General features: G+C 48.5%; 1 protein-coding gene across 2 annotated transcripts in view; it reads left to right on the top strand.

The window, feature by feature from the left end:
* Window positions 1–15,653, top strand: part of PKNOX2 (PBX/knotted 1 homeobox 2) — a 231,083-nt gene that overhangs the window by 191,249 nt on the left and 24,181 nt on the right. For both annotated transcript variants that reach the window (XM_036354342.1, XM_036354341.1), the window contains exon 6: window positions 4,182–4,370. In XM_036354342.1, coding sequence (XP_036210235.1) covers window positions 4,182–4,370 — 189 coding nt within the window. The remainder of the gene's footprint in view (window positions 1–4,181; window positions 4,371–15,653) is intronic.

Here is a 15,653-nt window from a genome sequence, read left to right as displayed (position 1 = left end):
TTCCGCATGAGGAAGCAGACACCTGCATGGGTGAGGGATTCTGACTCCTGGGCTAGACCAGGAGTGAGAGAGAAGTCAGAGCAGCTGAATGAGGGGAGGTTGCCAGGGAGGGATCTGGAAATAACTTCAATATCCCCAAAGCTAGTTGGTTTTTCTGGAATCCCATAATTCCTGTCACTGAGTCACTTTCTTCCTAAACCATGCATCTTTAAACTGCCATTTTGTACACATAAATTCCAAGGGCCGGGATTGAGAGCAGAGCAACACAGGCCACCTGGCTTCACATCCTAGCTCTGTCGCTTACCAGCTGTGTGACTCTAAACAAGTAAACGATACCCCTGGACTTCATTTTCCCCAACTGTAAAATGTGGAGGTGGTTGTGAGGTAAATAAGATAAGGCATGCCATAGGTCTAGTACACGGACTGGGGCATAGAATAAGAAATGTTTGGGTATTGTTACCAATCAGTGAGCATTTAATAAACACCTTGTACTGTGCTAATTACTCTAGATACAAAACAAGATCTTCATGGCCAAAGTCAAGTAGATAATTCAGGCAAGAGCAAATATTTATTCAGTGCCTAACCCCATTTTTTAGTTCAAATAATCAATACCAAAGTCAGTATTCTCTGTGCCTGGGAGAGCCCAGGCTCCATCAGCTCAGCCCCATGGAGGGAGCACTTAGGACAAGACCCTGTGATTGAGCCCTGCGTGAAGACCAAAATTGTTGGTTTCGGCCTTTGAGTGACACTTAGTCTAATTCATAACTTCAAGAGCCCTTAATTAGTTGAGTATAGTCCCTGCCCATCAGACAATTCAAATGCCAACCCAGGCACTTTCCACTTGAAATGCCAATGAGGCTCAGAGAGGGGTGTGGTGCTGGCAGCTCTCTGCACAGCAGAAGTCAGAATTCTCTGCAAGAGATTCCCTCCTTGTTTTCCTGGGCATCCAAATACCCGCCAGAAGTGGGAGGGGAGGGTTAAACAGGGACTCTTGTATATTACTTATGGCAACATAAATGGCTCTCCAAAGGCAACAAGCCCCCACCCCCTGTCTGTCTCTTTCTCTTTTTAATCCTTATTGGATATCCTCAATGGGTATTTTTCATTGACTTTTTATTTTTAGAGAGAGTAGAGGGGAGAGAAGAAGAAATAGAAACATCAATGTGAGAGAGAGACGTCGATTGGTTGCCTCTTGTTTGCACCCCAACTAGGGCCTGGAATTAAACCCAAGATGCTCTAACCACTGTTTACTTTTATATATATATATATATATATATATATATATATATATATATATATATATATATATAATTGGAGATTCACATGTATTCGTAAGAAATAGTACAGAAAGGTCCTGATTCCTTCTCACGACTATAGTATAGAACAGTTTCTCAAACAGGAAGTAGACAAAATACAATCAGCCAACCTTACTCAGATTCCATGAGTTTTACGGCCGTGTGTGTGTGTGTGTGTGTGTGTGTGTAGTTCTGTGCAATTTTATCACACGTGTAGATTCATGTACACACTATGGTAGTCAAGATACTGAGCAATTCCTCTTGCCCTTCTCCCACCCCACTGTCCACAACCATAAATCTCTTCTTTATCTCTATAATTTTGCCATTTCAAGAATGCTACATAAATGGTATCTTACAGTATATAATCTTTTGAGACTGGTTTTTCTTTCTCAGCATAATTTCCTTGAAATCCACCCAAGTTTTTGAGTGCATCAACAGTTTGTTCCTTTTGTTGCTGAGTACTAGTCCATGATATGGATGTACCACAATTGCTTTATTCATTCACCTGCCAAAGTATATTTTGTTGTTTTTTCCAGTTTGGGGCTATTAGAAATAAGGTTTTTGTGTACTAGTATATATACACTTTTATTTCTCTGGGACAAATGCCCAAGAGTGCAGTTTCTGGGCTGTATAATAAACATAGACTTAGTTTTGTTATGAGGTTTTCCAGAAGGGCGGCACCGTTTTACACACCCCCCAGCAATGTATGAAGGATCCAGTGTCCTGTCCCTTGTCAGCATTTGGTGTGATCACTCCTTTTTATTTAACCATTCTTGTAAGCGTGTAGTGATATCTCATTGTGGCTTTAATTTGCATTTCCCTGATGGCTAATGACATTGAACATCTTTTCATGTGCTTATTTGCCATCTGCATATCCTCCTCCTTGCAAAGTCTGACGTTGTCTTTAGCCCATGTTCTAATTGGATTGCTTGTTATTTTACTGTTTCGTTTTGAAAGCTTTTCATAGATTTTAGATACGCTTTTTGTCAGATACGCGGTTTGCAAACATTTTCTCCTAGCCTGTTTGTCCTTTCTTCTTCCTCTCGGGGTCTTTGAGGAGCAGACACTTTTCGCCTTGATGAGGTCCAATTACCAAGTTTCCCTTTTCCAGGTTATGCTTTTGGTGTTGAATGTAAGCCCTGTAAGCCTAGTCCTTGGTCCTGATGATTTTCTCCTGTGTTTTTTTTCCCTAAAAGTTTTATAGTTTCATGTCTTACACTTAGTTCTTTGATCCACTTGAGTTTATTTTTATGTAAGATGTGAGATTTACATCAAGATTCACCTTTTCTCTTGTGGATGTCCAGTTGCTCCAGCACCATTTACACAGCCCTTACTTGAAAAGCAACTTGGTGATATTTATCACGAGCCTAAACAATGCCCATAGCAGTTTTTCCTGTCATTTCCCGGAATTCACCCTGAGGAATTAATGCAGAAACATGAATAAAATCTATAAGCTTTAGATTTTAGTCACTATACCATTTTTTTTTATAAAATTGAAAAATTGGAAGTAATTGGAAGTAATCTAAGATGTGTGATGCTTGTTGTCCTTTCTTACCCCAGATAAGAAATTGATTAAGTAGGGCACACATTGAATAATTTGCAACAATTAAAAATATATTTGCTCAGCCCAGCTAGTGTGGCTAAGTGGTTGAGCATCAACCCATAAAGAGGTCACCGGTTCAGTTCCTGGTAAGGCCACATACCCGGGTTGTGGGCTCCAACCCTAGTAGGGGGTGTGCAGGAAGCAGCTGATTGATGTTTCTCATCGATGTTTTTATCCCTCTAGCCCTCTCTCTTCCTCTCTAAAAATCAATAAAAAAATAGAAAATATATTTTCTAAATAACTTCCACCCATTCAATAAACATTTAATCAGTATACACATGTGTTGGTGCTGAGGATAACACGGTGAGCAAATTAGACACCATTCCTGCCTCTAGAAGATCATGGTCTAGAAGGGAGAACAGAGAGAACAATTTTGCCACTTAGAAAACTACAACTGGTAAACTAAGGGCAAAACAGGACACAAACTTGTATGCACATGTGACTAAAACTGTGTTAAAACACATGCATGTGGAAAAAGAACATTTATCATTGTTTTAGGATGATTGGATCAAGGGCCATTTTTTTTGTTGTTTTCCATCCTCTATTTTCCATATATCCCATGCACTTTCTCTTTATAATAAAAACAACGATAAAGAGAAAAATTTCTATTGAGAAATAGCTTCTTGCCATTAGGACTGTCCACTTGAAGAGGTGACAGGTACACGTTCAACCCAAAGGTCACGGAAAAGGCCACCACAGTTAGGTTTTCCAAGGCCTAGCTAAGTCATTCAGTCAGGGAGGATCAGTGAGCATCTGCAAAGTGACCTGTGTCTCGTGATACACTCAGCAGGCTTAGACAGTCCCTGACCCCTGAGGCACTTGCAAGGAAGTCTAATCTTATCTCCCTAGCCCTCATTCAGGCTTCACTCTTTGCAGCTTGTGCATCCACTCATAGGACCCTCTTAACCAACCTGCACAGTTGTTAGGGAGGATGTCTTTATCCCTATTTGTCAGACAGTAAGCCACAGATTGCTTAAGTAATTGCCCAAGGCCAAACAGATCATAAATGGCAGGCCTGGGGGTTGGGGGCCTGGTCTTCTACCTTTAAGGCCAGTACCGCTCTCAGAATACCACCACTGCCCAAGAGCAGCTGTGACAACAATGGGCTCAAGGCAGCAAGCAATCAGCAGTTGGTCATGAAAATTCAAACCATGTTGATGAGAAAGCATATACCTAGGGCGGGGCATGGGCTCCTGTCCCCTGGTGTGCCTGGGGCTTGGAGGTCGAGGCAGCAAGGGGATGTGATATAAACACCTGGGCTCACCTCTCCTCCCTCCCCGCAGATGGTGAAGGCAATCCAGGTCCTGAGAATCCACCTGCTGGAGTTGGAGAAAGTCAATGAACTCTGCAAGGACTTTTGTAACCGTTACATCACCTGCCTCAAAACCAAGATGCACAGCGACAACCTGCTCAGGAATGATCTCGGGGGGCCCTACTCCCCCAACCAGCCCTCCATAAATCTTCACTCACAGGTAACCACAGGCCGGGGTCCTATCTCCTAGGCCTTAGGAAAAGCCAGGTGTAGGAATGTCCGAAGGTCCTGGTGACGTAGGACAATGGATTAGACTCATTGGATCCTTTCCCCGGGAGGCTCCTACTCTAGTCAACTCTTCCTCCTGTTCATCAAGCACCACAGTCCCTTTCTGACCAGTGCTCACCACGACAGCAGTAGTGGTGCCTAGAAGGTGACCAGAGCTGAGAGGGACAATGTGATTGTGATTCTTGGCGTCTTGGCTGAGGAATGAGCATAAGAGTTAAGTAGATGGAATGCTTTCCTGGAGGGTGAGGCGGGGACAGAGGTGGTAAAGGGCCCAGCCCAGCCCATGGACTTCTCGAGAAGGCTCACTGAGCTCCTGGTTTCCTGGGAGGAGGGTTCGGGGAAGTGGTCCTGAACCCCGCCCACCTAGTAGATGAAGACTGCTTCCCCTGAGGCGTTTCTCCCTGGTCATTGTTTACTTGCTCATCCTTCCCAAGCCCATCTGTCTCCCTAAGGTTCAGGGCCACTGTAAATGTCACCTCAAGTCACCGTTTCTCAAGGGTCACCTGCCACCTTCATCCTAGGAACTGGGGAATGTGGAAACAGTAGCTGTGTGTTCAGGGTGAGAATGGACAGAATATTTTCCCAGAACCTACAAACTGAGAAAGCTGCCTGGTGAAGCCTTTCCATCATACTCACTGGTACCCACATAAGCCATAGGCTTCCCGATTTCTTCCTCTCCCACCGAGTTCCCGAGTCCAGGACAGACCCATGGGAGGATCCCCAGGAGGTTTACAGTGGCCTCTGCTCATAAGACAATCAGGCTTGGGGACACAGGTAAAACTTCCAAGAATGATTGGTGGGGGGATAAAAAGAATTGGTGAGAGGAGCTGGAAAGAGTGCCTAAGAAAGGTGCCGTTTTCAATCCTTAAGTTTTAAGGACCAATACATACAATCTAAGTTGGTAGAGGCAGGAGAAGGGACAGGCCAGCATGCCTTGCACATTTTGACAACAAGCATCACATCCAGCCACCCCAGTGGGATCTCTGTGGGACACGACCGTGCACGGGGCATGAGGCAAGAAGTTTATTTCCTCTTCCCATTGCTTGAAATCACCAAATCACTTTATTACAGATCTGAAAACAGCCGCCCAGACTTCTGCTTGCTAATATTCTCTTGAAATAGACTCATTCCTTCAGAGTCTTATTGTACTTTCCCTTATGATCAAAATTAGCAAGAAACTTGCATAAAAGAGGACAATAATTGCTCAACGAGCATCTCGTTTGTAATTTATTAGTTTCTATTATTGTGGGTTACCATGGCGACGCTGCGCAGCCCGGGTGACGGGAGAGATGCAAGATAGGCGCCGAGGAGACTGTGAGGCCTCACCAAATGGAGATGCACATTTTTATCAGTAATTTTCATGAAAATAATAAGTGAGGAGTTAATGAGATGGAAAGCCATCCTGTGGCTATTGTGAATTTTTTTTAAGTGTTGATCTAATTAGAATGCATCGGTCAGGAAAAGTAATGAGGGTTTAGTGCCTCACAGAGATGTGAGGATCATATCAGAAAATTAGCACAGTCTTTGGAAATAATCAGGTCCTTAGAGAGGTGCTGGGTTTCCCCTCCTGGGCCCTCCCAACTCTACCCCAAGCTCTGGTGTTGGGGGTGCACCAGGACAGTGGGGACAGGAGGAGGCCAGGGGGCTGGGCAGTCACAACGGCCCCTCAGGGTTGGGGTCCTGAGGCTGACATGTGAGTCTGGGCAGCAGGGTCACTGTGGAGCTGGCAGAGACGCAGCGGGCTCTGGATGAGCGAGGTCTCAGACGCTGGCTGTGAAGCCAGCCCCTGGGGTCCCCGCATTCAGTGCCTCTGAGATCCAAGGAGAGAGGAAGCACTTTGGTTCCTATCATGACCCTCATCAGATCTCTGCTGCCACGAAGCGGGCCCTGAGGCGACCATTGCAGAAAGGCTCTGATCCACTCAGAAAGAAACAGACAATCGGCAAAAACAAAGGCAGCAGGAAAGAGAGGCATTTCCCAAACTCGGCCTTTCGTTTCCTCTACAGCACCACCTACTTAGTCCAGGCGCCAGTGGTAAATAAGGTGATTGCACACAGGCTGCTGCCAGGGCTTTCTCCCCTGCTCTCCAGCCTGCTCTGGCTGTCCTCAGCCTCCCTCACACACACACATGCACATACACAACCACACGCATGCAGTCGCACAAGTACACACATGCACTCACATAATTGCACATGCACGCACATGCAATCACACATATGTATGTGTGCATACATGCATTCGTACGAATGATCATACATGCACACAATCACACACTTGCACACACTCATCTGTTTGGTGCCGCCCCCACGTCTCTACAGGACCAAATCCAGCACTTCCCCAAGGGCAGTAACAGGGCTGCCCTCCCAGGGGAGCCTCCCTGCCACTCTACCCAGAATGGACTTTTCTCTCCCAACTAATAGCTGGAGCACTTTGGGCCATTTGTGTGGTAATAGCACGCGTGACTCTATATTGTAATCACGTGCCTACGCCTCATTTTCCTCTCCTAGATCACAACCATGATTTGAGTAGAGACAGTATTTTATATATTATTATAGCCCATGCCCAGCAGCCGTTGTCACAGGGCCTTGTGCATGAGAGGCGGCCAGTAAGGATCTGTCAAAAGGAGTAATATGATGAGAAAGATGGCAAGAGAAAGCCAGAGGAGAAAGGAGAAATAGAAGAAAGGGAAAGGAAAAGAAAGACAGATGTTGAGGGTCTTGTTCAAAAGGGAGGTAGAGAAAGGCTAGCAGGAATTAGAGGACTGGAAGGATTGGAGGAAAAGGGAAGAGACTCAGACCTGGGGAGGGAAGTGAGGTGATGAAAGGCAGAGGCAGAAAAGATGCAAGGATGTGGGTCAGTGCCAAGTCCGAGGTGTATGGAGAGCTGGACCATGTGCTATCCCCGTCCACATCCCTGGTCTCGCTGAGTAGGCTATGGCTAGCATGGGGCTTCCATGGAAGGAGCAACCCAGGCTCCCAAGAGACTTTCCAGTGGAGGAGGCAGCCTTGAGATTCGGGCACAGGAGCCAGTACAGAGAGGAGAGAGAAAATGAGTGTATGTGTGCATGCATGTGTGTGCACGCATGTGAGTGCGCGAGCGTGTGTGTACACATTCGTCGTGGTTCGATCTTAATCCCCCAACCCCGAACTAGCCATTGAGTGCCAGCCTGGCCTGGGGGTGGGGGTGGGGGGTTCTCCCTCTGGGACATGATCCTGGGGATCAACATCCCTGCAGCCTGCCAGCTTTGCTGCAAACTGCTGGCTCATGGTTTTCCCCGCAGGCTAATCCCTCAGCCTTGTGTTGCAAAGTAGATGTTCTTTAATCCAAATGTGTCCCCCTCACCACCACCTCGATATTATACTGTGCTCCCATACAGCTCTGTGGGGTCAGGGCGTGTTCCCTGCTTGGTGAGTTTTCTCTTTGGGGCTACAGCAGGGATGAGGAGTGAGGGAAACTGCTACTACCAAGATGCAGAACTAAAAGTTTCAGGGACTCTCTCCTCGTCCCTGGGAAGCCATCCTGCACTGCCTGCGCCTGACATCAGGTGTCCAGGCTCCTCAGAGCCCAGGCTTCTTACAGGGGCAGCATCCTCAGCAGGAAGGCTCATATTAGACTCTGACCCAGGGTTCTCCTGTCTTAGATGACACGAGCCACTCCATCCACTGGAGAGAACCTAACTCCCACCTCACTCAGGTATTAATTTGACCTGAAATCCATCCCTCTGTCTCCATGGAGACTTAAACCTCAGCTCTATGCCAGGACAAACCCGGCTGAGCCATGGTTCTCATTCAGTCGCCAAGCATTTGCAGGGCACTTACTGTACACACCAAACTAGGCCAGTAAGAGGGACTATGAGTCACATCTGAAGAGCTAGCCTATGTGAGCCATGGAAGGCTCAGGGTCAAGGGAGTACTGGGGAAGGGCAGGAAAGGAGCTGCCAAAGAGGAGCTGCAGAACAGGGTCTGAATTGAGCAAACCACGTGTGTGGCCTGAGGTTGCCCAGTCACCACTGAGCATCCTTCTTCCTCTCCCTGGGAAAGCCCAGACCCAACCTGCATACCTCATAGCCAGTGGGTTAGGCAACAGGAAGGAAGGTTTGGCCCACTATGATTGGAGATGTTGTAGATTCACTGGACTTGGGAGAACTTCTTAGAGGAGAAAGTATTTCAGGCCATTTGTGGGGGGTGGGGGGGGAGGAGTAAGGGTCAGTAGACTCTCTGGGATCTCTGAAGGTGAGTTCCCAGCTAGAGAGAAGTCTGGGAGAAGGTAAAGAACAAAGACAACCTTTTAGAATCCCTGGTGAGAAGGAGCAGCCGTTCATGCATCAGGCATCTATTCAGACACCTACTGAACCTGCTGAGTTCCAAGGATAGAAAAAGGGCTGCAAGAAGCTAATAATGATGTCTACTTGTTGGAAGTGAAAATGGGGTCCTTTCACAGAGCCCTGAGACAAGCGTTTCTGGGGACCCAGGCATGAGAGGTTGAGGTGTGGTGGTGAGATTTATTGGGATGGAAATGGAAAGTTGCCCCGCATGACTCATCTCTGCCTGTCCCGCTGAGGAAAAAGTCCAGCCTTGTCTTCATCAAGCCCAGAAGAAAGGCCACAGCCCAAAATTCTGTGCCATCAGTTCAGCCCATACCAAAGCTTAGTTCAGTTCAGTCTTTGGCCCCTTCCAGCTGCCTTAGTCTCTGTTCCTGGCTGCGCTCAGATAGGTGCTGCATTGCTACACCCAGGCTCTTGCTTGGAGTCTGCATGGTGGCCACAGGCAGCTGCTAGGGCTGCATGGCTGCTATAGAGAGAGAAAGCAGGAACAAATGGGGTGAAAGCCTCTTACGGGGGTGGGGCTGGGGAGAGGGTTGTTAAGCTTGGATTACATTATCTCAGGCTTGGAAAGGACTAGGCATCCTTTCAAACCAATCAACTTCCCAATTTTTCTGTGGCTTCTGATGGGTCCTCCCCCCATAACTAATTCATTTCCTAGATCTGGGGATTTTTGTTCCTTATCCAATCGGTCCTTTTCCCAGGCTAGGCTCCTCCCCTTTATAGTCCCATCTTGGCTTCTACTGCACATGCCTTAAGGTAGAAGGACCTCCTCTTGGGCCATCTTGGCTTCATTGGGCATGGGCCCCGACAGAGCAATTTCCCCTCCTCCTTCCCCCAAAATCCAGTACCTGACTGGCAGTTCCCCTGGGCCAGATTCTTCCTGCTGGTTAGGGAATTGCTCTGGGATTACCCAAAGATTAAGCCCCAAGGGCAGAGGAGTATGAATGAGCCTGTGAATGCTATAGCTTCCTCATGAAGCAGGCCCAATACGTATTTGATTCAGCTCCCTCATTTATTAGGCTCAAAGTTTGATTCTCTTTCCTCCCTTTCTTTATTAATATCTAGCCACCTACACTAACACAATTACCAAAGACTTTAAAGGCGATGGGGTAAGGTTTGGAGACAGGATAGAGACACATTGAGTATCCAGCCACCTCTTCTGTTGCTTAAAGAAGACCTGGCAGAGAAAGGGGAGAACGTTAACCATTCATTACCTGTGTACCAGGTGCTCTACATGTATCATCTCTTTTATTCCTCACACAGAGGCTACAAGGTGCACATTATTTTCTCCATGTTGCACCCAAGGAAAGGGAAGTTAGGACACTGGCTCAAGGTCACACACCTAATAAGCAGCAGAGTGTGGGATGTGTCACTCCAGGTCGATGTTCTGCTTATAATGAATCCTTTTATAGTGGGGCCTTGACTTACGAGTTTAATTCGTTCTGAGACCGAGCTCATTAAGGAACTCGTTAACTCAAATTACTCTATCAACTCAATGCAAAAAATCCGCGGAGAGACAGCTGGTATCTCAAAAAACTCGTTAGTCGGGACACTCGTAAGTCAAGGCCCCACTGTACTTTTTTGTGGCACACAGGAAGGAGCACCAAGGTCCTGGGGCCTGCATAGGGAGGCGCCACCCTGCTTAGCTGTAGCTCGGGGATTTAGAGACTAGAGCAGGGGCGGGCAAACTTTTTGACTCGAGGGCTACAATGGGTTCTTAAACTGGACCGGAGGGCCAGAACAAAAGCATGGATGGAGTGTTTGTGTGAACTAATATAAATTCAAAGTAAACATCATTACATAAAAGGGTACGGTCTTTTTTTTTTTAGTTTTATTCATTTCAAACGGGCAGGATCCGGCCTGCGGGCCGTAGTTTACCCACGGCTGGACTAGAGGGGAAGAATCCAATTAGGAAGCAAGAATTTGGGTTTGCTAATCTATTGAAAATAGGGAGAAGAGAGGTACAAAGTGAACAGAATACAGAGATTCTGGGCTTGGTCAACCAGATGCACTCCAGCTACAGTGTGAGTCCCTAAGAAAACGGGGGCCTAATCAGTGCATACCTCCTTGGGGAAGGTGGACTTGTCTATTGACCTACACAAGGAGTTTGCATTTGCAAGATTAGCAGGAGGCCAGGGGGGTGGGGCAGTCACCTCAGCCAGGCCCTGAAGTTCTGCCCAGTGGCCAAGCACCCTAAGGGTGGGACCAGCGAGTCTTTCCGGTGGGAGGGGGTAGGAGAAGGTGCCCTGCCTGCAAGATCACCACTGAAATGGAAAGGGGGCACCCCCAAACCAAAGTGACAGGAAATTGAGTTCTGGGAGTTACCCTGCCTAAATCCTGCCTCAGGCATTAAAGCTATCCCTCCTGCCAGTTCCTACCCCAGCCCTCCAGCTCAGGGGGCCAGGACCAGGAAGGCGGCCCTCCCGCCAGTCCAGTGAAACCTGAGCAGGCCTCCTTCTGCGAAGGAATGTTCCTTAAGAGCTGCAGCTGTTCCATGTCCCCACCGGCCAGAGTGCCTTTCCTTGAGACTAAAGCCCCCACAGCAGTGGAATAAGAACAGGATTAGGTGGCTGTTTCCATGTGATGGGCTTCCCTGAGTTTGGGAATCCAGCTTTTTTGGGCTTAAGACAGGACGTTGGCGCTGCCAGAATGAAGGGACACTGCCAGGAACTGGTGTTTGAGGACAGTGGCAACCTTCCCACCCACTAAGGCACACACTCACCCTATCTCAGGCCAAAGCCCAGGCAGGCCACATATTCATTGAGCATCTACCATGTGCCCAACACTCTGCTAGGCAGTTTGGGGGAATTCAAAGATAGACCCCTCTTTCCCTCAAAAAACCTGCAACAATAACAACAAGAACACCCACAAAAAAAAACCTGCAACCAAACTAGGGAAATAAGACACGTCTAAGAAAAAAGCACTGTGCCATCCGTCCGTCCAGTGCAGCGGTCGCCAACCTTTCAGGCCTCACGGACCACCGGTTGGCGGCCGCTGGTCCAGTGCATCTGGCCACAGGAAGCATTAGAGTCAGAGACTGGACCGTGGGAAGAGCTTTCCACAGATGGGGGTCTCTCAGAACCATCTCCCCCATCCCAACCCTGGCAAGTCAGAGACACCCGCCCTCCTGGAGTCCTGGGAGTCTTTGGGGAGCCTCTCTGAGCTGGTGGATCAGCAGAGACGCCTAGTGGCCGGATGTGTGGATGGCAGACAGCTGGGGCCCCTATCCCCTCAACCCACCCACACAAATCTTAGGGAATGGCCTTGGTTTTTCTAGTCTTCAGAGGGAGGGACTTTTGCAAGTCATCCAGTTTATCCCCCTTTTTGCAGGCATCCAGGTAAGATAAAAATTCTAGCCTTTCAAATAACTCAGAAGGAAAGCTGTCCTATCAGTTATTGCCTTCAGCCTTCACTCCTCATTTCTTCCTCCCATCACGGTTTATTCCCGGAGTGTCTTCCTTTAGTCAGTGGAAGTTGAGCCTTCCCAGGCAGCATAAGCTCTTTCCCTGTGAGCTGTGAGGATCGGTGGCCGGCGGGTCGGACTCGTTCCTCCTCGGCTTACTGCAGGCTGCAGCGTCAGGGTTCACAGTCACTGGCAGGTCACTGTGCACTCCCCGCCCCCACTCCCCTCAGCTTCTAGAGGCAATCACAGAGCCTTCACTCTTTCTTAGTAAGGTCTTTCTTTTAAACAAGTCATCTTGTTGTTGTTGTTGTTCCAAAAGTTAGACTTGGAATAAAACTCACCTGGTGACCACTGTGATCCAGCAAGAGTGACTGATGGCCCCAGGGAGCGAGGGCCCTGCAGCTGGTCATGGCCAAGTCCAGGGGGGTGCAAGCTCTCTGCTGGGTGGGGATTGTTGTTGTTTTTAAATATCTTTATTGACTTCAGAGAGGAAGGCAGAGGGAGAGAGAGATAGAAGCATCAATGATAGAATTATTCATGGGCTGCCTCCTGCCAGCCCCCTACCCCCCACTGGGGATTGAGCCCCCAACCTGGCCATGTGCCCTGACCTAGAATTGAACTCTGACCTTCTGGTTCATAGGTCGATGCTCAACCACTGAGCTACACTGGCTGGGCTGTCTGCCGTTTTGAAGCTTCTCCCTACTGCTCTGCCCCCTCCCGAGGGCTCTGGGCCTCTGTGTGTCTCGGGGGAACCGCACAGTAGGAGCAGGAGGCCAGGCTTACGGGAGGCCTGGGAAGGCTCCTTCCCCCCGACTCCTGAGCCAGAACCGTGCCCTCTGAGACATCACTCCGGAAAACTATGAAAGTGTTCAGCTTTTGGGCCTTATTTCCTTACAGAAAATAAACCTTACCTACTAGGAAGTAAGAGGCCACAAACTCCCCAGTCCGATGGAGTGGCCCCACCACAGAAGGTGGGAAAGTACCCAGGATTCCCAGGCTTCCGGCAGCTTCCCATGAGTGGGAACATGTAGCCATGTTCCTGGGGGGCCAAGACAAAGAGTCCTTGGGCTGGATAACCAGCTTCAGCCCCTGGTTCTGGAAACTTCAAGCAGAGATGTGAGACGAGCTGGAAGTGCCCCTCGCTTCGTTAGGGGAGCTCAGGAGCTGGGGGGAAACCGCTCTGTGCGGGTCTAGACAGAGCAGCATCGCCTGGGTTGGAGTCTGATGATCCCCAAGAGGAGGCTGTGGAGAAGCTAATAATACTGTGTGCTTAGCCAACAGTTTCTCCCCAAAGGGCTCCCACAGCTGCCATAGCAGCTCCCTCCTCAGAAAGACCTATAGACTGTTCCCAGAGACTCAGTGCTGTCGTCTCCATAGAGACAGATTCAACCTGAAATAGCTGCGAAGTCAAGTCCCAAAGCTGGTCGGGGCTACAGCGCCGCCTTCAGGGGTGCACCTGGGGCCCAGGACCGTCCTAAGCAGGGAGGGGGGAATGAGGACATGCTGCAAGGACTGACGCCTTGGCAGGTGTGTACCCAGATGAATCTCTGCTATTGCAAGCAGCCCTAGGACTCCTGGGACAGGTGTCAGTCATGGCTGTGCCTCTCCGTAGCTGAGTGACTTCAGCCAAAAGAAGTGGGAAATGATTTATTGGGTGCCCTAAATGTGCCCGTCACTGCGCATGTGGGAGCCTGGCTGGCTGACTACAGAGCACAGCTCTCTGTGGGAGCTTCAGGGCTACACTCAGAGCCGGGGGACCTGGGTTCGAGGCACAGCAGCTTGACTAGGAAATAACTCCCACTCTCTGGACCTCAATTCCTATTCAGGCAAATGTAAAAATCTCTCCCCTGCTGACCACATAGGGAGTGGTGAGATGGAAGTGAAATCGCATGTGAAAGAATGTTCTCTAATATTCATGTGTATGATAAATGGGGAGTTTCCAGACCCATCTGATCTTTGGGATCACCTGAGGGAGGTTAGTAAAAGTGCAGATGGCTGAGGCCTGATTCAATGGCCCTGAGAATCTTTGTCTTTAAAAACATCCCAGTCCTGTCTGGTATGGTTCAGTTGGTTGGGTGTTATCTCATGTACGGGAAGGTTGCTGGTTTGATTTCTGGTCAGGGCACATGCCTGGGTTGTGGGCTCTATCCCCTGTAGGAGGCATGCAGCAGGCAGCCAATCAATGGTTTGCCCTCCCATCAATGTTTCTTTCTCTCTCCCTCTCCCCTTCCCTTTCCTTTCCTCTCTCTTTAAAAACCAATTTTAAGATCTTTAAAAAAAAAAAAAAACACGCCCTAGTGTTCAGGCAGGTTTGTAAATCAGCTCATATTTACAAATGTAAGGGGTGAATATCATTTTCCAGGACCTCGAGGATGCCAAGATTTTGCTGCTTTTTTCTGCCCAGTTAAGATGCAGCTAGCCTGGCCCTACCCTAGGTCTCCACCCCTGACATTCTCCATTCCATTCCTTTGCTGATAGAACTTGGCTACCTCCCAGCACAGACCCAGAGCAGGAAGAAAGGGTAGGAAAGAAAAGGGTCTGCTCCAATACATACATTGCCCTCAGTTACCCAGACAGGGTAAGCTGGCATGGAGGCGGGCCAAGCCACAAGGCCGAGAACCAGCCAGAGTTTGAATAAGCAGGTGAAGTATTCGCTGATGGTAATGGCTCACTCTTTTGCCTCTGGCTAGTAAAATGTGTGTTGGTTGAATCCCAAGGCACACCTCTTGTATTCATTTTACTGATTTTGTGTCTTTCTGACATAGTTGGACAGTTGGGGTGTAGGGGGGAATCTGGGACAACTTTTATGTTTGAAATCCCCCAATATCCTTACCCAATGAGGAACGCCATGGCGTAGATGAAACAAAACAAGAGATCATTGAAAAGTCATCATGAGGTTTAGGGTGAGTGCAGGGAGGGACCTCCTTCCCTATTAAACTCACCTTCCAAGTTTGCTTCAGCTTCAAATACCATCATTCTGGCCACATCCTGGGAGAATGGTTGGCTGGGGTGATGGATGAGAGGAGCTGAACCTTGAAGCAGACACATAGGTGAGATTCGGGCTTTCAGGGTTATTGGACGTCAGCACTGGGCAGACATGTTCTGTAAACGGGGGGACTGAGCCCTCAGAAGGGCCCTGACTTTCCAGTTCCCAGACCCATTGTCTTTGCCCTGATGCCCACGCTGCCTTTGTGCTTTGGGTGTGGGTTATCGGTAATAACTGTATTGAATAACTAGTTTCTGAACCTCTGTGACTCACGGAGCACCTTGCAGCTGGGACCTTGGACGAGGCACTTGAGTGTCTGAGCCCTAGCTCCTTATTTGTGCTCAGGAAGTTGGAATATGTGGTTTTTTTTAAAAAAAAAATCTTTATTGCTGTCCCTCTTTTTTCCCCCCATAGCCCTCCTCCATCTGGTTCCCGCCCCACCCCCCTTTCCTTTGAGAATCATCAGTCTGTTCCATTTCCATGCCTCTGATTCTATTTTATT

The sequence above is a fragment of the Myotis myotis genome, unplaced genomic scaffold, assembly GCF_014108235.1.
Source record: "Myotis myotis isolate mMyoMyo1 unplaced genomic scaffold, mMyoMyo1.p scaffold_m19_p_20, whole genome shotgun sequence".
NCBI classification, from domain to species: Eukaryota; Metazoa; Chordata; class Mammalia; order Chiroptera; family Vespertilionidae; genus Myotis; species Myotis myotis.
Note: the sequence above shows the minus strand (reverse complement) of the source record. Positions and strands in the feature narration are given on the sequence as shown.